General features: G+C 37.8%; 3 protein-coding genes and 2 long non-coding RNA genes across 5 annotated transcripts in view; 1 reads left to right on the forward strand and 4 right to left on the reverse strand.

Annotated features, from left to right (window-relative positions):
* The window catches only part of LOC147474067 (uncharacterized), a 77,417-nt gene extending 54,413 nt beyond the window's left edge, over window positions 1–23,004 (reverse strand). The window contains exons 1-2 of the mRNA XM_086586699.1: window positions 22,891–23,004; window positions 22,714–22,797 (exon numbers count right to left, since the gene is read on the reverse strand). Coding sequence (XP_086442825.1) covers window positions 22,714–22,797; window positions 22,891–22,901 — 95 coding nt within the window. The 5' untranslated portion in view covers window positions 22,902–23,004. The remainder of the gene's footprint in view (window positions 1–22,713; window positions 22,798–22,890) is intronic.
* LOC147474070 (uncharacterized) overlaps window positions 1–23,186 on the reverse strand; it is a 110,255-nt gene that overhangs the window by 28,315 nt on the left and 58,754 nt on the right. The window lies entirely within an intron of this gene.
* LOC147474072 (uncharacterized) lies at window positions 8,378–22,635 on the reverse strand. The gene is made up of 3 exons (XR_015210148.1): window positions 22,598–22,635; window positions 22,414–22,495; window positions 8,378–8,512 (listed from the first exon to the last, which is right to left on the reverse strand). It is a non-coding gene; the product is annotated as an uncharacterized LOC147474072 (long non-coding RNA).
* LOC147474073 (small ribosomal subunit protein eS8-like) lies at window positions 11,384–11,823 on the forward strand (the record flags this gene model as incomplete). The annotated part of the gene is made up of 2 exons (XM_086586741.1): window positions 11,384–11,559; window positions 11,661–11,823. Coding segments are annotated over 2 exons (261 nt in total), but the record flags the coding sequence as incomplete, so codon positions are not given.
* Window positions 14,592–15,737, reverse strand: LOC147474074 (uncharacterized). The gene is made up of 2 exons (XR_015210150.1): window positions 15,027–15,737; window positions 14,592–14,905 (listed from the first exon to the last, which is right to left on the reverse strand). It is a non-coding gene; the product is annotated as an uncharacterized LOC147474074 (long non-coding RNA).

Genomic DNA, 23,186 nt, shown 5'->3' on the forward strand with positions numbered 1-23,186 from the left:
TTTGGAGGCCAACACGGTTTATAAAGCCCCTTTTTTGGCTGATTTTTGGATGCTTACCCCACTATTATAATTTTTTTTTTTTTTTTAATTGAGCTCATGCTTTCGTGGTTCCAAGCCCATAAAAATTCAACCCATAAAAATTTTGTTCAATGTTAATTTTTTTTGTATGGAGGTGGGTGAGGTGAGAAAAACTGTTTAACTCACCCCATAAAAGCTTTTTAATTCACTTTCCATGAGTTTTGAGTGGCTATGGTTAGGGGTGTGTCGACCACGTCTCACCTTATGACGTGGAATCTGTCCTCCCACTCCTCCCTGTTTTGTTAGATAGAAGAAGAAGAGATATCAATTGCGGTTAAGTTCACCATAGGACTAGATGGAAATATAATATCACCGTTAATTGAGTTGTTTCCTAAAATTAAATCTTCTAACAGTGAATTATTTTCAAATAACCAGGTGGGGAACTTTCCATGTAAGTTGTTATGGGAGAGGTCTACTACTCTCAATTCATACTGGTTATGGAGAAAGTTTAGAAGGTCACTTGTTGATGTGTTAAGGTTACAGTGTGATAAACGGAGAACCTTTAATTGATTTTTATGATTAGCCAATGACATGAAAGATGGGGAATGTACTCTAAGGATGTCAGGTTAGCAATAAGAGATGAAGGAATGTTTCCACTCAGTTGATTATCAGAGAAGTCCACCATTCTAAGAGACGTCAAATTATTGAGAAATGGAGGAAGGATCTCTTCAAACTTGTTCCCACTAAGATTTAGCTCCTGAAGCTTCGCCAATTCACAACATCCTATAAAGAATATATGAGAGATTATATGAGAGAATATAAACCATGTTATCCAAAAAGACAAGTCAATGAAAGTGTCATTGACTTGACGGAGATTTACCTGATATGGAGTCTTTGATATTCGTTTCACTCAAGGATAAACTCTCAAGAGAAGTCAAAGACAATATTGATGGAGGAATCCTCCCTGAGAAGTTGTTCCCACTCAAATCTAAGAACTTCAGCATGCTCAAATTTCTCAAATCTAAAAAAAAGTGATTCAAAGTTAAAGAGTTGTCAATGGAATCGCTAGAAACTGGTATTGATCTCGAATCGCTGAGACATGCTTTATCCACATTCTCATCTGACAAGTCCACATGCTTTGTCAATGGAAGCGAGTCAATAGTATCTGAACAGGACTCCATCCTCTCTTCAAGAACCTGCTTTGTATCACTTTGTTGTCTGCCAAAATGATGACACCTGTTAAGTTTTCATAATTTTGGAAGAAACGAAAAATGGGCTTAAACCTTAAAGAGAACTCTTAAACAACAATGAACCACTCCAACAATTCAAAGATTCATTTTTTTTTTTTTTTTTAATCAGCAAGCGAGGTTGTTAACGGGGTCCTCTACCCCTTCTCATTAAAATAATAATAGTGAGTTACAAACGAATATAAGTTTTTCCCCTAGCATCGTCGTATACAATTTTCTTTATATCCTCTGAAAACGAGCTGGGAATAACTTCTATGAAACTAACAAGAAATATTACAAGCTAATGCATCCGCTAACTTATTACATTCCCTATAGGTATGCTTAATAGCAAACATTTCCAAACAATAATTATTTCAAAACACATCGCTAACTTCCTTCCTTGCCCGCGGCACTTTGCCGGCTTTTGTATAAAGTGAAATAACATTAGTCGAAGTCTGTCGTCCCTAGCTTCCACCTTGGTGCGGTGATCTTTGCCTCGCTAGCTTTAGTCCCTTGTACACTCCCTCTAGTTCTATAAGTGCAATGGTATTGAACCTTGATAGCCCTTTTGCTTTCTGCTTTGTGACATTGCCGTCATGCTCGAAGTGTTCTTTGCCCATCCTCCGTTAATCCCTGAAGAGTACCATCGAGTTCAACGTATTTGTAATGCCTTCGCAAGGGCGTTCCCACTTGCACCTGATCGGTTCTTCAGTACTAACTTGGACATGCAGATTCCCTTTGTTCCATAAACTGCTTCTCTCGGCCCATCCTCCATTACCGGTTCAAGCTTTGCGGCTTCACCTTAACATCACGCATTATCGGCTCCACAAGGCTGGCGACCAATCCGGTACTTATTTTTTGAATATTGGCAATTGCGCTCATTCCAAACCAGGTAAAAAAAAGCATTTATACACAACCGAATTGCATCTTTTTACATCCCTTTCCTTTACTCAATCCCATTATCCATTCCAACTCATCCTCCCATTCAATGACCACCATTCTACAATATCCGGCTCTCTTGACATTTCGTTCCTCCGTAGTGCGCAAGCGAAACGCATTAAGTAGAGCGGATGACATTGGGTTTCATCCTTACGTCCACAAATTCCACATAAAGCCGACTCAACAACCTTATATCTCTTTAATTTAACCAATGTCTTTATCCCATCTTGAACAAAGATCCATCCGGCTAATAAAAGAGTGCCTAGGTATATTATTAGGGAACCATACCAGTTTTGTCCATGATAGGCTTTGGCGCTTTCTCCTTAGGCAGTGATAAGTTTCCTTTAGTTCGAACTCACCATGAACTGTAGGAGTCCAAACCACTCTGTCTTCTCCCCCCATTAACATGACTTCATCTTACGCTTTTGTTTGATAATCTCGGCATATGTCTCGTATTATGTTTTTTTGCCATTCTCCATTATGTATCAGTCCCTGAAGCTTTGCACTTAGACTCACATTAGAAACATAAGTGAGCCCTGCAGAGAAATAAGGTTTCAGAATTCCTACTGGATGCCAAGGGTCCATCCATAAGTTTATGTCTCTGCCGGTCCCAACTTGATAACATACTAACCCCTTAGCATCCTCTCTTCCCAACAGTATACTTCTCCAGCTCCACGAGCAGTCGTTAGGAATTTTCATGTCCCAAAAAAACTTGTTTTTGATCAAATTCTTCCACACCCACTTAGTCCATAGGGTTTCCTTCCTACTCACTATATTCCAAACATGCTTCATATTTGCAGCTCTATTCATTACCTCCAGATTCCTTATTCCTAGCCCTCCTTCGTCATATGGATAGCATAAATCATTCCACCCAATCAAAGCATGTGCTGTAGTACAGTCCGGCCCTTTCCACAAGAAATTTCGCAACAACTTTTGTATCTCATCCACTATTCCTTTAGGCAGCCTAAAGGATGATATCCGATAAATATTCAGATTACTCAACACAGCCTTGATCATTTTGGACCCTTCCCCAGATCGACAAACATTTCCCTTTCCAACTCTGTATTCTCTTAGCTACTTTAGTGATCAGTGGTAAACAATCAGCATATGACAACTTCGTTGTTATAAGGGGTAACCCAAGGTACTTCTTTGGTAAAGTTCCTCTTGAATCTTTTGTAGCACTCCCTTTAACTTCCTCACTCACCTCCTCGCTCATTCCTGCCAAAAACATTTGACTCTTGCCCACATTGACTTCAAGCCCTGAACACTCTCTGAACTTCCCCAGAGAATTTACTAGACTTGTAACAGTAGCTACATCCCCATTCATAAACGCAATCAAGTCATCCGCAAATGAAAGATGTGTTATAACCGGCTCCTTACACTTATAATGCAATCTAAACTCACCCCTTATTGCAGCCTGCCTCATAATGTCAGAAAACAATTCCATTACCAAGACAAACAAGTAAGGAGATATAGGGTCCCCCTGCCTTATTCCTCTCTTCCCCTTAAAATACCCATACGGAGTCCCATTCACCATAATCGAAAAGGAAGCAGTTCCTATACATTCTTTCACCCAGCCTATAAATTTCTCCGGTATCCCAATTCTTCTCATTGTGAATTCAACAACCTCCCATCTCACTGAGTCATATGCCTTTTTCAGATCAATCTTAGCCGCACATCGTGGTGGATAAGCATCCCTGTGATAATTGTGAAGCAATTCCTGAGACAATAATATATTATCCTGAATGCTCCTACCTGGTATAAAAGCTGACTGATTAAGCGACACCACCTCATGCATGATAGGTTTCATTCTCAGCGTTATAATCTTAGTGATACACTTGTATATCACATTACAACACGCAATAGGCCTATAATCATTCAAACTTGTCGGGGTCTGTATCTTAGGCACAAGTGATATACAAGTAGCATTTACTTCTCTGAGCATCCTACACGCCCTAAAGTAATTCTGAACTGCCCTAACAAAATCATCTCCCACAATTCGCGCGGTGACCTTAAAGAACAATGAAGAGAATCCATCATTCCACGGGGACTTATCACTATCAATACACGCCTCAACAATCTCATCTCTAGAAATCACTTTGCTACCAACCGTTCCACGGTGTCATCGATAACTTTTTATGGGTGTATAGTATCAAAGCAACTAAAGTCTAGTTCTCAGGTTTCTCGGCGCATAGAGTTCCTTGTAAACTGCACACATTCAGCCCCTATCTCATCCAAATCCTCTTTTTATACTTCCTAGCCCATCCCTTAGACATGTTATCTTATTCAGCGCCCCTAGCTCGTCTTGACTTATAAAAATACTTTGTATTATTGTCCCCACTTGTGATCACCGATCTCGCGACTTACGCCTCACACACTCTTCCTCGATTTCGCACACTTGACATATTCTTTGATGCATATCCTCTCTTCATCAATCCATTCTCTGTTCAACGGCTCGTTTTGCGGTTTTGTTTGAATAATATCCATCTCCTCCTTTTTCATTTGTGCTCTTGTCTTGACATTCCCAATCCTTTTCTCGTTCCATTCAATCAAAGCCCCCTTTCACAATTTTCAGTTTTCTCATAAATACATACATCGGATTTCCTACAACCTCACTCCCCAAGCTTGCCGGATTGTTTCCACAAAACCATCCTCTCGAGTCCGAAATTAAAAACCTAAAAGGCTTCTTATTCGGCCCCTTCGTTTTGAAGAGTAAGTTACCATAGATGAATGGTCTGATACAGTACCCGGATTCAAGAATTCAGCTTCGACATCCTCAAACTCATCAAGCCATTCTGCATTCACCAGTACTCTGTCAAGCTTTCGCCAAATTCTAACCCCTCTCCTGTTGTTCCATGTTAATACATTTCCCTTGTATTTCATATCTGTGAGTCCCGCCATAGTAACACATTGTAGAAAGTCAGTGTAATGGATCGGATGTGTTGGTCTCCCTCCAACTCTCTCCTCTGAACTCAGAACTGAATTGAAATCTCCTAATATCACCCAAGGCCCATGATATGCGCATGAGAAGTTAACTAACCTGTTCCACAGCTCTCTTCTTATCACCAAATCAGTGCTCGCATATACAACCGTGACCATAAACACCTTACCACTAGTAAGCGTTACCTCCCCCGTTATATACTGCAGGTCCCTCTCTATAACTCTCACCTTGCACATTCTTGCGTCCCAGCATAACCAAATCTTTCCTTTATCACTATACATATAATTATGCTCCACATTCCATCCCTCGCAACACTTCCTAACAGTTTTATCCATATTTTTTTGTTGAACTTTTGTCTCCACCAAACCCATAATACTGAGTTTATGCTTCTTGATCATCTCTCGACTTCTATATCTGTTTTAAATCCCACATTCAGCCCCGCGATGTTCCAAACATCCAATCTGTATCATTTAAATAAATGAGGATGTATTGATTGGGCCACCTTTGCCAATTCTTTACTACCATTCAGTTTTTTTATACCCTTACCCTCTGTACTTCCCCTCACGAGTCCTGTCTGCACTCCACGACCCACTGGCATCCAAAGTCGTTCTCATGGGAATATTTCGTATCTTTTTCAGCCTTTGGACTCACACTTGTGCTGCCTTTGTTCATATTTCCTTCACTAACATTTTCGATATCAACCCCCACTTGTATATGATGCTCGCTGCGTGCTTTTACACTATGTCTCCGTGAAGGTGTTTCCCAACCTTCTTTATCTCCATCTTGAACAAGTAACCACTTCTTGCACTTCTTTAACAGCCCCAACTTCTTGCACACCTTCAGGTTCTTTTCTTTGCTCTCCTCTCTTTGGTCGTGTAACTGTTTAATCTTAGCATTCTCCTCCCTTTTCGTTTTACGTGTTATCATCAGCTCCTATTTTTTTCTTACCCTTGTCCACACTCTTCTTTTCAGCCACAGCCACTTCCTTCTCTGAATCCACACCCCTTGTTTTGGATCTATTTCCTTCTTCACATTATAAGAGCATGTCATGTCTCAGTATGACCAAACACTTGGCAGTGGGAACATTTGGCAGGCCTCCAATTATATTCGAACTTTACTTCAAAAGCTCTTTTTGGTCCATTACCACAGGCACACTATCACGGATACTTACAAGGCGCTCTAATCTCAATACACACCCGGCATAAGATGTTGAGTCACATTTTCTGTTGGTTTATCCGTAAACAAGGGGTTACCAACGCTTTGCTACTTGACTAAACCCTTCCTTTGTCCACATCTCCATGGGAAAAAATTTTTCATGATCACCCATATCGGAATTGTCTTCAGTTCTCGTCGTCTCGATTCAACAAAGAGTTTCCATGGCGACTACAAACAGATGACTCGCAATATGAAACGAGCCAATGTCCAAAGATGTATGTCTATCATCCTCATTGCTTATCTGAAACATAAACATGTTATCTCCATATGGTTTCATTATGAACTGATTCTTCAGCCTCCAAGTCCTTGACACCATCTCCTTAACATAAGAGAAACTCAATTTCTTCCCGACAAAACTGCCGACAATAACATTCTCAAACTTTTCCTTTATTTTTGCGAATTGGCACGACTTCACATGAATCACAGGCCTACCATCGACAATGGTGGGCGGCACATAAGTTAAGGACTCTTGTCCTACAGCTTTCCGATTTAACATGGTTGCCCAAGTACCCTTCTGTACCTCTCCTTCTTCAGCAATATCAGCTTCTTTCCCATCTCCCCCCTCAGGCTTCTCACACTCCTTACTCTGTTTCCCCTGCGCTTCCACACTATCCATGTTCTCCTTTGCCTTTAGTACCGTCCCTTCAACTTCCTTCTGTTTCGATACTTCTTCCAGATTCATTTTTTCCAGAGTTTCCTTTTTTGAGGACTCATCACTCACAAAAATGAATCCACCATCTTCATCTACCCCAGCAATCCTCGATCCACCTTTTGTATAATCTTTAAGCTGTACCACATCAGTAACATGTTCTTGTTCTTCAAGCTCTTTGACCGCCTCCAGGCGGCTTTTTGCCTCTCTAAGCAATCCTTCTTTAGTTTTGCTTGATGTAGAACTCTCTGGTGTCCTCTCTGCTAAATCGTCCCTCACTTCCATTAATTTCAGATTGGCTCCAAAGTCCTCCAAAATCTTCCTTTTATATCTTTCAACAGATCCCTCTCCAAACCTTGTCTTTATTTCACTCTCAAAACTCTCAACCTCTAACTCTAACTCATCAGAAGAAGATTCCCCAGCATCACCAGTTGGTGTGCTAGGGTTCGAAACCTCTAAACCACTAAACTCTTGCGTATTTTGCATGCTTTTTCTGTTTTTTTTTCTAATTATGTAAAAATGACTAAAATACCCCTAAAGGAAAAATCGCCCCTTAGAATTCCCCATTAAACAAATGTTAAGATTCATCTGATCGCACACGTTATACTACCTTTTTCTTAAGGATACGGATTAAATATTGGAAACATGAATGTGTGCTGCTTCACACTACCGATTCTTGTAGGGGTTTTCAAGAAATGCTTGCTGCTTCAAAAATGACAAGAGATTTGAAGTCATTATGCATAGTGTGACCTTTGACACTAACAGAAACCAGCATGTCAAGCCTTTGGATGTGTTCATTAAAATTGGGTGGAATTAGAATAGCTATCATTTATAAACAAAACTTGCATTTTCAGCCATGCTTTTACGTTGAGATTCATAAAACCATTCTTCCTATGAAATGCAGAATTGTGCTTAAGGTACAGTTATTCTGACATGGCCTAATGCTGAAAATCAAGACAACCATAGATCAACATGACAACTGCATATTACATTGAAAACGAAACGTACTGATTCATCAAATTGAACAAAATATTGACTAATAAAACAAATAACGGAAATAAGATAAGTGAACTAATAAAAGATGGCATGGTGCAATATGGAAAATCAGAAACGTAATGCAAAACCAGGTTTGGAAGCGAGCGATTGATCATAGCTAGGAAACCATCAAAACAGAAAACAGAATAAATTGTATGCAAATTGTCTGACAACAAGAGATCAGAATATAGAACCTTTTAGCTTGTGCCTGCAATGCATTAACATATGCCAGAAGCTCTTCCCTGTCTTTCACAGAAGCTAACTCCTTCTCCATAGCCTCTTTTATCTTAGATCCAGCATCTGCCTCTGCAACTTTGGCCCTCTCTTCAGCTCTAACAATTGCCGCCTCCAATATAACAACACGCTCTCTAGCTTTTGCAAGTCCAGAACGCCACAGATGTGCTTCACGAAGGGCAGAATCTCTTTGCTTGAGAAGATCCTCTCTCTCTCTCTACTTAAAATCAGAACCTTTTCCTCTGATGCTCTCAACTATAAAAAAACAAACAAACACAAAGTACAAGCAATTTTATAAAGAACCGAGTAAAACCATTACGAGGATTGGCACATAGAAGTGAATTTGGAAACCAACACGGTTACAACGAGATGGGCACACGGACTCTGATACAAATTCTGCTCAAGTGTGTCTATGTGTCAGACACCTTGAAGAGTGGCAGCAATCTCGGATAAAAGAAAATCCCCAAGGATGGAGTTACCTTGTAGCATAAAACGTAAAAAGAAAGTACGAGATCCAAATTCGGCATTCATCAGACTTACTTGCAAGCAAGTCTAACTACCAGTGGAAACAAGGACCAACAAGAAGAACATCTCACTCAATCCTCCTTTTACTTTAAACATAAGCACCAAATATAGGTTTGATTTCAGATAAAGAGGATGAAGCATAGGAGACCTCCAAAAGAAACAAGAAAGACCAGTGACCAGATTATCAGCATTACTTTCATCTTGTACCAAAACAGAGAGGAGATACTTAATCATCAGCCCTGGGACCCCATAATCAAATCTGGCATATAAATTCGTCTATGCATTTGGTTCCATGTTCTAACAACAACATATTGAAAATAAAACACAAAAATTGACACCTTAGATGCAGATGATTCAAATTGCTTCTTTGACTCGTTTGCTAGGCGCTCAAGTTCCACACAAACGATTCTTCTCTGTTCATCCATTGCATGGGCGGCAGATGCTGCTGCCTCAGCAGCATCAGCGGTATCAGAGAGCTTCTCAGCTATCTCCTTTATTGTTGAATCACGTGCACGGAGATCCCTAGCCTTATGGGAGAGAACTCGCCATGGAAGATCAGAGCAAGATGGAAAATAGCCACTTCGAAACTTACCTCTTGGCGAATAACCCATACCTTTCGCGAAGCTAACTTTGGAGCTGACGCTGCAACTCTTGATAATAGACAAGCTGTTTGGAGTGACATTCAACCAGGTTTTGTCCCAAGAGTGGAGTGCCCCTTTCGATCCTATTTTAGTTTCTGTTAAGTTAGATGAAATGTAATCTTTTTATCTCTCTGTAACACATTCTTTTATTCGTAATACTACTCCTTACTTGCGTGCAAAAAAAAAAGGTCAATAACACACCAAGCACTTCATCGAGGTACTTTGGATTCTCCCACTTCTCTCCCACGGTAAAAAATTCCTCCATCCTTGCAAATGTCCTTGACACTAGACCAGGAAAGCAGCTCAACATCAAACTGAAGTGTCGCATTGGGAGGAATTGTTGGAGAGGAGCCAGATTCACCAAAAGCCAACTCAGGGGGGATTGTAAATAAAGAGTTTCCCCCCTTCTTCATGGTCTTGACTCTTGATACCCTGGTCCCATCCCTTGATCACTTGCCCTGCCATGGATACCACAAGAATCATCAATTATAGTGGAAATGTAATTACAGCTAGGATTCTGATACTTGGAAGGTTCAAGATCATAATTCCAATCAACAAAATTCATAATGCGATATGCACAACAAAGACTAGCAAGCAACAAAAGATCAACCTTCCACTGTATTTTCACAATGAAACAAAAGAACAATGCACATCTTTACTTAGGTAGAAACTTCAAATCCATTTCAAAATCAACAATTTTCTTGCATAGGCAAGAAATACTAGCAAGGAATATCACAGACCAGTACCAGATATATGTTTGGTTGCATGATAAAAAGTCATTCTCAAACATATTTATCTACAGTCGCCATGGAAAATATAACACAAATGACCACTAAAGGTTATGTTAAAATATTCGGACGATTCGGACACCAGAGCGTCTCACATTTGTAAGATGGATGTCTAAACCAGTAACGAAGGCTATAAACGAGCAATTAAACACTTATATGAAGAGTCCCAAATAGAACTGGTAAAAGAGTCCAGCTATTCAATCTTGGCTCATTCTTGGTGTGTTCAAACTCAGCTCGTGTTAAAATATGAGCTAAAATAACACTAAGCTCTCCAGCAACAAAACTGTGAGAAGAATTCGTGTCAGGGGAGGCAATGTTAAGATGAGGGCTCTCAGATTGGACACTGGAAACTTCTCATGGGGCAGTGAGGCTGTCACTAGGAAGACCCGTCTTCTTGATGTGGTTTACAATGCCTCTAACAATGAGCTTGTCAGGACTCAGACTTTGGTGAAGAGCGCCATCATTCAAGTAGACGCTGCACCATTTAGGCAGTGGTATCTTCAGCACTATGGGGTAGAAATTGGCAGGAAGAAGAAATCCGCTGCCAAGAAGGAAGGTGCTGAGGTATAGTTTTTATCCTAGTTATTATGATGTTGTGGCCGGATTTCTGCTGATGACTATTTATACTGGATGACTACACCCTTAATACTTGGAAGATTATTTGTATTTGTAGTAACTGTTTTCTGTTCTTCTTGGCTTGTGGGTGTCGAGTGATAACGTTTTACCTAGGGAGATTGATTTCATGCTAGAACATCTATTTGTATGGTTCGTAGAACAGCTGTATTATAGTTTAGGAATGTCTTGTATTTTCTAGTCTTGAAATGTAGCTGTCGAATCTTTGCAGTACATCTGTTTGAAATTTAGCAATGTCTGATCTTTTGTCAACTTGTGCATGCAATCTAGTTTTTCTCAGAATCTTTTGGGGAAAATAACCAGTAGAGAGAATGATGAGTGTTTGAGGAGTTGTCGATTTTTTTGTCTGATTTTATAAAATATTTTCAAATTGCAAGATTTGTTGGTGTCGATGTCTTCATATTTGAGCTCTCTAATTGTGACCTTAAATTAGGAATGATTTTACATTTATATTACTGGTATTCGAACCTTCACACTTCGTACATGTTGGTTATGATTGATTCATGAATGTTCCTCTTTCAGATACAATTTTAGTATAATCATGGTATGGTGAGGCTGCTGTAGAAGAAGTTAAGAAGAGTCAGCATGTGCTTAGGAAACTGGAGAAGCGCAAGGAAGAGCAGAAACTGGATTCTCACATCGAAGAGCAGTTTGGTGGTGGCAGGCTGCTGGCCTGTATCTCTTCCCGCCCTGGTCAGTGTGGCAGAACTGATGGGTGAGTAGCACAACGTACTAGCTTTCATGTGTTTTATTGTATTAATTGCTTTTCTCTCTTGTTTAAATAGATTAATATCTTAATAATTTTCTTTTGTGTAGATACATCTTGGAGGGAAAGGAGCTTGAGTTCTACATGAAAAAGCTCCAGAGGAAAAAGGGCAAGGGCAGTGCTGGTGCTGCATAAGCAGAGAATTTTTTTTTTGTTATCATTTAATTTCCTATGAGATTTCAGCAACTTAATGTTTAGACAATGGCTTTGTTTTTCTTTTGCGTAGTGGATATTATGGCTGATACAGAATCATTCTATGGATATTTTCAACATTCTGCTTCTGATTTAATTGCTAATTTTGTGTACTCTTGAATTTAAGTTGTGAATGTGTTTACATGGTTCAGTTTATCCGTGGTGGCACTGATACTTTCATGTGAATTATGTTATGTGGAATTGTGGATCAAGTTATACAGACTACATTTATCATGTTTAAAATACAAACATTAAATAACACTACCCATTGTGGTATATGTCAGCAGTTGTGAAATTATCTTATGAGGGCATTATCTTATAATCGTCATTGTACAATTGATCAGATAATTCTGTAGTTCTGTAAAGGATTTGGCTTTACTTTTACAAGGGAGATGTGGCTGAGAAATGCAGGGCGCTAGGTGTTTGCTTCAAATTTTGTGACCTGCATTTTGTTAGATGCCTTGTAATGGTTATGACATACCTATTTCTCCAATTTTGTGACCTGCTATTTTTTTTTCTTGGTGGTATTTTCATTATCTTGCAAGTGATAGATGTTTGCGGAATGTATTCCAGAAAATGAGCTCAGTGGGGAAAAGTCTTTTGACCGTTGTCTGTATTAAAGGTCCAATGAGTGGCATTTTTATGAGAGGGTTCAGTTAAACAGTTAGGCTGTGTTTTTGAAAGATGCTATTTGTAGATGTCCGCCTCTTCTCTTGCTCCAACCTGCGTCTCATTCATTTGTCTCAATATGAGTACAGCCAAATCCCTTCTAGCGTTGCTTTTTATGTACCAGATTTATATGCGATGATCTCAATACTGGTTTTAGTCGTTAAACTAAGTAGTTGTGAGACCTAACAAGAGATGTTGCACCGTAATCTATCACATTTCTACGGAGTACTTCATAAAAACCACAAAAAAACAGGTCTCTGTTGTGACAAGGGACTCTCAAGGCAACATTGCAACTGCAGCAGCTCAGGTGGAGAAGTCAATAAAAAAGATGGAAGCAAAACTTTTGGCAGTTGAATTAGCAGTGAGTGTAGCCAAGCATGAAGGATTAACTGTAGCTATATCTGATGGAGAATTAAAAAGAGTGATGCAGCTTCTGGCAGAACCAGATGGAAGTTTCGATTGGTCTTGGAGACCGATTGTGGACCACATTAAACTTTATTTGACTAATTTTACTTATTTGCTAATTTCATAGTAATCTCAGACGTTTTCCTAGGACTAGGCTTTTTCTATTAGCCCGAGAGTCTCTTCCAAATTCCAATTCATTTCCTTCTACAAGATACACTTAATTATAGTACATTGGCAGTATGTAGTTAAGCTTCGTTGGTATGCACCATTGATATTCGTATGTACTGGCAGTGTGCATTACTAACTCAGACATCACCTGTATTGCCTCACAACAACGCCTGCAATCAAATCAGATTCCACCTACACAATGGCTGCAGTAGGTCGATCCAGATATCAACCGTATCAAGCAAAATATTTTCAAAGAACATTATCTCTCACACCTCGACAGGAATTACTAATGAGCCTATCAAATCTCTCATCAAGAATCATACCTTCTGGCACTTCTGGCAGATTCTGTAGACTCATAAAATTATTCCAGTTCAGTAATGAACAATCCCAAAAACATTGCTAAATTAATTTCAATTCTTATACTGAATTTAGATAAGGTACTCGATCCGATCATAAAGAACATTCTCCTTTAAAAGCTCATAAATGAATGGACACAGTATCACAAGAAAAACTACATGACGACTGATGTGAGGTTCACAGGATAATTGAGACACTAAACCCTCCCCCAATGTATGTAGTCTGTGCCTATCTGATTTATCAGTAAGCATGTAAGAGTTACAGATGAAGACAGAAATACCCAGCATTACTACAGATATGGAAAGTACTGACTAGTTAGAATATCCCCACAAATCTCATTTAGAATTCATTGTTTGCCTCTTCCTCGGTTTTGAACCTAATATTCTTTGAAGTCCCTTGGCATTACTATTATCACTTTACAACCTCATGGTGGTGCGACAACAGATTTCGCCTCCAGGAACTCTCTGCGTATTTTACCTGTAGTTTCTGTTCGGGTCACTTTCAGACTCAGGAAAGTATTTATGGGCATCAAACGGCTGAATCCTGGAATCTGACTCTCCCCGATTCATTGGATCAAACGCTGCAAAGACAGTGACTGTGTCAAGCGCACAAATGGTGAAATGGATACTAAGACAATTAATTGAAAAGGTCCTTACAGGTATGGCAAACTATTCTTTGGGTTTGGCTTGGATTGAGGGTGTATAGAAAAGAATGTGTCTGCATTTAACAAGTCTCAAACTTTACGAGCATCCAACTCAAAACCAAATGGCTATGAGTGGAGAGGCCCAGGAACTTTTATACTATATTACACTAGCCATTTGATCCGGCCTATGGCCGGACTTGCTACATAGATAGGTAATGACTTAAAAGCTTAAAGTCCACTTGAATAAATAATATATGTATATTGATAGCTAATAATTCACTACATACTTTTTTTGAAGGGTTTATGTTTTTCTATTTTTTAAGAGATTACAATCAAAATACTATACAACTCCTTTAGCTAATGTCGACATGCCCATCGACTAATGGGGGCAGCTGCCTGCGTTTAGGACCTTCATTGTTCAGGAAATATGATGTTCTCAGTATCAGAACTCTAAAATAGCTAATGGAGTTGGTGTGTAATCGCAGAGTTAAGTGAACTGATAGTCGGAACAAAACTTATTATATTAGGAGGCATACACAAAAACAACTCAGGTAAGAGTTTTTAACTTGCTAAAATGTAAGTATTAAAATTATTAAATTTTATGTAAGATACAACTCATAGTTAAAGGGCAATACATTCAAATTACAAAACAAACACCACATACAATCAATACAAAAACGGTAGAGAATCTTGTATGTTGTCTCCATGTCTTAGTAACAACCCATGGCCTGCAACATAGCGCTATCTTGTGAAGACTTGAGTCCTGCTCACTGTAGCATTGGCGGCTTTATCGTTAGTCTTTGCTCCATTCGTTTTCAGAATTCTATAGGGAACCCAACCTTGTAACCCACCACCTATTCCCTGTAAATCCTTATTCCATAATGATCAAAGGGTGAAATATCACTATTGCTACCATTATTTTGGTGTCCCTATTTCTTTGAGCCGAGCGGGGCGAAACAAATAAAGAAAAAACTGGTCATACCTCTGTCCCTCTGAATCTTTCTTTAACACCTTGGGAGAGGAATGAAGGTGCTTCTACAATGTTAAGAGGTGACATTGAGCGAGAATTGTTTCTACTCCTGATGATATTTGTGGTTTCAACTCCTATAGCCGGCCATGAACTGTCTAGCCTTCTATGTATGTGTATAGATGTTGTTATCGATACTGCATAGTTTGTCAATTGTCAACAAAAGCACATACAGATCATATGAAAAGCAAGAACTATGATCTTTTCAATGGTTTAAATTTGATAAACTAATTAGTTGATAGAGTTAGATTTTAAACAACCTTTTTTTCGTAGTGCATAAATAGAAAGCACAACATAACCTGTTCTAATGTTGGAGAAAAAGCATGGTGAGCATAAAGAACCATAATATTGGCACCTCAAGTGGTTGAAGCTGACTGCACTTGTTGAGAATTTTTTAACGTCTCCTGTGTACATCAGGCTGGCACTTTGATTTTCTATTAGACACATTATGTGTTATCTTTTTCATTTGGATTAAACGCAAACTTTTACTGTACTACTATATCTTGTAGTAACTTCAAGTCTTTTGCGCACCCAAACATTTCCTATAGATCGACATGCTGAAAACTAACCTTGTTATACTCTGAGCTAGCATGAATGAATGCATTTTGTTTTACTTTTATTCTATTGATACATCATATTAAATTGAATAATTCAGATCTAAATCAATTTGAATCATCAAAGACGTGTATCCCAATCTAATCCATCTCTAAACATCACTCATATAGACATCAAGACAGGTGCATAAGTGACGGGTTTTAAGCTTGGATTGTCATTGCTCGCCTGACTAAGCATGACTAAGGGAAACTCAAAAAGAAATCTAAGTTTGTTTTGGTCCTCTAACCATAATCCAAAAGTAATTACATACATATAATATATGTGGATTTATTTGATTTAGTCTAACAGAATCAGTGACCTACACTTTCCTTCTTACCCAAATTTATAATAATTTGAATAAATAAATATAATTCTAGGAGATTCAATAGTCTAGCAATAATAAGGGGGCTCCGGTGACATCCAATGAAACATTTCTAGTTCTAAACAAAATAAGAGTATGTGCAAGCAAGTGGAATAGTTCGCACAAATCAAGGATCCCCAGTATTTTAGATATATAATCTCAAAGAAGAAAATCAAAGCACGGTGGACATGAAAATTTCTACCCAAAACCGATAAAGATCTTTAGTATGATGCATGGCTGAGATTATAATATGCAAACCTTTGTCTTTTCCACCTTCACCGAATAAGCATCAATATAGTTATGCTCATAGCCCATTCGATCTGACAAGTATCTTAGGCGCCTTCTTGTTCTCGAAAACTCATCATCCACCGCTTTATTTGTCCTTTTTCTCATCTTTCGCTTTTTTGTTTCTTTCAACACTAACATTTGCAGAAATATTAGTAGGATCGGGAGCTTTACAAAGACCATTTTTCGGGCGAAGAACTCGGCACTTCCTAGGGAGAATCTCAAGACCGATTTTCTCTTTCTCGATCTTGATTGCATATTTGAATTTTGAAAGATTCAGTGGATTTAGATTTCCAAGTGTCACATGTTCTTAATGTCAACAAACAAACAAAGCAAGTAATGTTGAGATATACATAAGAAGCAGATTTTGTATTATTGGTAGAAACTCTAATGGAAAAAGTAGGTTCTAGATTTAGTTTAACCAAATGCACCTTAAGGTCAAGTAACACCAAGCCCGGCAATTCTTAACATTCCAACATTCTCATCCTAACACATTTTCTAGCTAACAATAACACTACCATCCAATCTGGCTCCTTATAAATGTACACTAATAACAATCTTATAGATAACCAAATCATTCACCTTGACCTAGAAGGCCAACCAAGTAATACTCCTTTTACCCCTCTTACCTACTCAGATTACCAAAAGTAAATATTTTCAAAGTTAGCGGACTATTTACCTCGAGTTTTCCGAATTATTAGTATACTTGAGACACCGAAGCGAGTGCAAGACACTTGATCGGGTGCATAGGCGTATAAATTTGTATAGCATGGAATGAGAAGATATCATAATATCAAATGTTTGTTTCTCATAAATAATGCAGCCATTCTTATATGAAACAATAGGATGAAATTAGTGTAGCAACCATTCTTATATGAAAGAGTTAATTGCATGAGTAGTAGAATTTACTTACTTTGGAAGTACTTATCCAGAATCCAATGTCTTCAAAGCTTTTCCCCGACAAATGTGTTTCACGGGCCAATCGACTCCTTGACTAAAAGCCGCCGACATGCCCCCGGTGTTATTCTCATTTAACGTTTCACATTTTGGCAGAGTAGTAGAGATTTGCTCTGAAACCAAGTGCATTTACAAACTGAGGCTGAAAATAAAATAAAGGAGTGAGTCATCCCATACAGAAATGGTAGATTTGCTGTTTTCAGCATACAATATTCTTATATTCTCCATGTATATCTTTGTTCAATCAAAAAATAAAAATAATCAATAAATAAAATAATTAGAACAATCACAATCACCTTCATTTGATTGGCTCGGAGGGCCCGTGATCCTTCAAAAGTCCTACTCTCCAACATCCTTATCAAGCGTTGGCCATCCAAGTTGCCTAAGATCTTTATTCCATTATCGTTGGTTGTGGATCGCCAATAACGAACCCTCTCTGTTAAATCTCAACTTAGGACTCGCTTTTGCAAGTAGTAAAGTAAGATGTTAAAGTCACATCAACAACATTGATAAGGAGTGGGTGGTTTGCACTAACGGGCAATCCTCCATCCGCTCGATGCTTGCTATTATTAGCTTTAATTTGAAATTCATCACCGCAGCCAAAAAATCGATTCCTAGTTGTGTCGAATCAAGACAACACCTAAAGAGCTTCCTAAATAGGTACTTTTGTGAAATAAATGGACTCTTAAAAAAATTGTTCAGGAAATATGATGTTCTCGATGATCGTAACTCTAAAATAGCTAATGGAGTTGGTGTGTAATCGCAGAGTTAAAAGTTTAACCCGATAGTCGGTATCGGTTTCCTTCAAGCAACTTCTCTATCTTCATAAACTTTGACAATGCATTCTCAACATCCGTCAAAATTAAAGCGAGGAATCACCACTGTTTTATTTACTTTTTTTTTATCTCATCATAAATTTCAAGAAAGATCTGTGGGTATTAAAAATTTGGGAAATTTTGGTTCCGCCTTTACTATTCCAGTGCTAAGAATCAATTCTATACCTGTAAACACGCATATTAAATGTGAGATAAAGAGATTAAATCGAAAAGTTTAAAAAAGTATTACATAGATCAAAGCAACTGGCAACGGATTAGTATTATATATCATTGGAGAACAAACCAATTCATTCTAGGACAATTTCTTTGTTTAATTCTGGAAGAGGAAAGAACAAACCAATTCATTCTAGGACAATTTCTTTGTTTAATTTTGGAAGAGGAGAGGTTTCGTTTTGTTTAAGAATGGAGATAAGATTTAAGAGTGGAGATGAGATAAGATTTAAGAAAGAGATTTTTATCTATTTATCTATTTTAGGTTTTTATGTATTTTGGGCTACGAACAATTGAAATCCCCAAAAAAAGGCTTAGAATTCATTTTTTTAGATAAAATCTGATGTGTCATTCTGAGAGAAAAAAGGAGGGCTGACGTGTTTCACTGAGAGCATTCTCAACTACTCAGTATTAATGGTCTTTGAAGGCTTTAAACTTCCCATGTGGGACTATACTAAACATCTCAGCAACAAGCATGGTTGTGATTCATATTGTTTGAAGCAGGGTTCTCAAATTTTTTCTCTCCCCTTGATCACTCGAGGTGGTCTTCACTTTTAATGAGGAATCATATAACGATGAAGAGTTTAAAGCCCAAAGAATGATGGTGTTTAAATTGCATATATTTTGCAGTGTACACTCTTTACATTTAGATGCCAAGTTTATGTTAGAAGTTTAAATATAGATACCAAGTTTATGAAAATCAGACGGATAAACAACTTTTGAAATCATATCATAAATGGAAACACAGGCCATTTTGTGGACGATTTTGAAATGAATTTATGGTAGACTAAGCAAAATTTTAAGTCTATCACTTACTCTTGGATGCAATCTGAATTATAAAGAGGAAACAGAAAGTGTTATGATGCATATGCATATGCATATTGTTCACAAAAAACAACAACAAAAATTTTAATTATTCATCACAAAACCAACCTTTCTCACTCATTCTTCTCTCCTTGTCATATTCAAACTTATCCCGAATGCGCTAACCTTCTCCCAAGTATCACCATTCCTGCTTCCTCCTTGAAAACCTTGATTCTACATTTTAGAATCATAAACAGTCATTCAAATTAAACCAGAGGATTCATTCAGTTAATCCAAACAATGAAGACAGGGCTTCTGCGGCACGGGAGTATATTACAAACTTTGACACAACAGAAAGATACTTCATCCTTTCTTTTATTTGTTTATTTTTTGATCGAATACTTCATCCATTTCAGGTTGCACCGACTTTGGACAACATGACAATTTCTAAAATCCACCTTCTGTCTCGTTAACCGAGATGCAGATTTATCCATGGCCGGGTGCCCTCTTTTGTGCCCAAGAGACTAAGTATTCGTCAACATTATTGGAAAATTCCAAACACATGTATATAACTTGGAAAAATCAGCCTAGAAATATACAGCATGGGAGAAATGAGTATAATCAGATTAACTGTTCTAATATCAAATATAGAATCTAGTCTTATCACTCACTAGATACAAGCACCAATGTGTTTCGGTAAGACGGTAACCCTAAATTCTCCGCTCTTACCTTACAATATCTGAAACTGGAAGCAATGAAGTATGCATAGTTACTTAGTAGTAAATAATGTCATCATAACAAAATATGGGACATTGTACATTAGTAGCGTTAATACCTTAACTTGTTCAGAATTGGACCGCCTTCTCCTGGAAAACAAAAACTGGCATATGTAAATACAAATACCTAATGCTCCATTCATAATATATTTGAATAAGATGAAATTAAAAAGATTGGCAGGATAAAGTTGACAATGGCATCCTTCAACAAAGAATTTAGTAGAGAAAAGAACTAAAATTGAGTGCTGAACATAAAGGAGGTGCATAGATGCGTACATTGGACTCAAATGGCTTTGAATGCACCAAGTCAGAAGATAAATACAATTGTTTAGAATGTTAAACACATCATACTTTATTCCTTGTTTGCTTACTCATTTACTCCACTTAATTAAAGTCATTTCTCTTCAAAAATCTCTTAAAATGGAACAAGGAAACCTTTGGGATTTTTTCTCTCAAATTTCAACTCTTAAACATCAATTAAATCATTTCCGTTCCCTCCCTACGGATAATGAAGCCCTGTCTCAAGTAAAGTCTATTTCTAATTTTATTAATACCTTACACGCCAAAGAAGAGGATTAATGGAGACAGAACTCTAGATTAATTATACTTACAGATCAACCTTTCCATGTTACTGCTAATGTTAGAAGGAGTAGAAATAAAAATGATAAATTGCAAACTGATTCAGGTGATTGGCTTCTTAAAAGGGAAGACATAGCTGATTACCTTTCACTCTTTCTCCTCCCTTTCGATTCTTCCGCAACTCAGACTATGTCTCCTGCCTCAGATGACTCTCTAATGGATATATCTAACTTATTTGATTGTCGTATTACACCTTCTAGTAATGATTTCCCTACTTCTTGTCTATCAAGTAAAAAAAATTAAAAAGTACTAAAATGTACGAACGGTCATAAATCTCCTGGCCAGCTGGCCTGCATGAGATCCCTGCCCTTTTCACGAACATAGTTAGACGTCAAGGAATATATATATGGTTCAAAAGTTCTTACACTGCATTTTGAAGAATATCTCAACCACACTTTCATTTGCTTAATACCCAAGTCTCAAGCTCCTTCTAAGGTCAAAGATTATATGCCAATAGTCTTTGTAATGTCTCTTACAAAATAATTTCTAAGATTTTGGCCAATAAATTTACTCCTGAAATCTATCTCACCCAACCAAGGAGCTTTTGCTCCAAATAGGTCCAGAGGTGATAATGTCGATGTGGTTCATGAGATCATCCATAAAATTAAGCATGTCGTAAAACATGAATAAGAAAGGCCTCATTGCTCTTAATTAGATATGTCCAAGGCCTATGATAGAGTTGAATGGGCTCCTTTACTAATCATTTTCTCTATACTTGGGGGTTTTCTTATAAGTGGATTAGTGTAATTTGATTTTGCATATCTACAGTAACTTATGAAATCTTCCTTAATGGTTTTCCTCTCCAAACTTTTAAATCAAATAGAGGACTTATACAGGGTGACCCTCTATCACCCTATCTTCGTGAAGCTCTTTCTAGACTTCTTCATAAACCTCAAGTTGAAAAGAACATAAACTTACCAAAATATTTAAAGGCTCATCTGGCATTTCTCATATGTTATAAGCCAATTGTTGTAATTCCTCATCCTTCACTCTCATAGTCTCCTGCAGAATCAAAATTACAAGTTCACAACTGAAAGGGAGAAGTATAATGAGTTTACTGGAACCGCTTTTCCTTCTAATTTTCTTTTTTGAATCTATTTTCCAGTTTTGTCCAGTCATTTCAGAAATCTCAGATTGGATATGGTATCCACTGAAAGAGTTCTCCGCCTCGAAGTCTCTGAGGATATTCAGGAACTGATTTCAATTAAAGAAGAAAAGAAAAGATGTATCCATCAATTAAAGTACCTTCATAATTGCCAAGTCATCCATTGGACTTTCAGTTGTCCTATTGGTCACCATTCCTAGAGCAGTTCTCATAGATATCTTCATTGCTGCTTCAATTTCTTTAGTTGATTCCAACGCCATCGAATTGGCAGCCGCAACCACCGCGGCAACAGTTCCCAGTTTTGCAGAACCATTCCCACTTAATGAATCTACAGCTTCTTTATGAGCCTTTAGCACTAATTGTGTTGCCCTGTTTGGAGGTTTCGCAAACAGTAGCAAATAAGAACATGTTCGTGAAATTGAAAAAGAAAAAAAGGGGTGGTGGTGTGTGTGCGCAGGGGGAGGGGGTGTCCAGTAAAGTTCAAGTAACGAACCATTTAATCTTTGATCTGAAACGTATTGCATTGTGTCATACATGCTTTGACAAAGTTCAACCAATCAAATAAACATCATAAGTGAAATTATATACAATAAAATTGTAAATAGTTCCGTAGCTTGTGTGTTCCAAGTAACATATGTAGCAAAGATATAGACAAGTGTATTCAACTCTAGTCACCAATATGAGTGCAAAGTGTCAGAGATGTATTCACCACCTAAAACAGACAATACAATATTTAGCGCAATACAGCGCCAAGTAAAAAGAAAAGTAAGCTTACTGTAGCGTTGATACCCATGCTTTCGCAGCACCAGGAGTTTCTGCACATAAGAAATAATCCTTTTTCTGCGGGGTTCCAATATCTAGTAAGTTAGTTAAGAATCCTTAGTAATACATCCAACTGAAAACTGCAAAAGAAAAATCCTTCTCTATATTGCCAATGAAATAATTATTCATGAGGATACAGAAACAGCAACCATCATACTTGGGCAGTCCGCTGTAAAACGACCCGAGATACGAAATCACTTTAAAATTCATAAAAGCAGGTCCTTAAAACAAAAAGACAGAATGCCAAACTTACTGGAAGTTTACAGGAGATAAGCTGATTGTGCTATTTGCATCAAATGTAATGGTTCCCTTCACAATTGACTCATTTCTCCTCGTCCTAAATACACAAATTAACATGAATAAAAAAAAATGTAACACAATTTGAACATATCAATAGTTCTTCTTCAAAATTATTAATAAAGTAGCATACTTGTATTCCATTTTTCCAGTGGTTGGGTCCAAAATCACCCACCGCTCGTTCCATTTCCTTAGCTGTTCAAGGCGAGAGAATAATAAATAAATAACTTTTAACTGGTAGGAGGAGCACAATTCGAGTTGCATATATACAACACCTTTCCTGAAAACAATGCACTTGGTTTTAGAAAAGAAACAGGAAGAATGTCATGACTAAGAGCATTCCCAATGCAGGTGGATATGGTCCAAAACATTTGCCCAATGCAAAGGTGAATATCAATGTGACTATTTTCCTAAGTCAAAACGAGGGTA

This window comes from Coptis chinensis, unplaced genomic scaffold (assembly GCF_015680905.1).
Source record: "Coptis chinensis isolate HL-2020 unplaced genomic scaffold, ASM1568090v1 utg136_pilon_pilon, whole genome shotgun sequence".
In the NCBI taxonomy this organism is placed as follows: Eukaryota; Viridiplantae; Streptophyta; class Magnoliopsida; order Ranunculales; family Ranunculaceae; genus Coptis; species Coptis chinensis.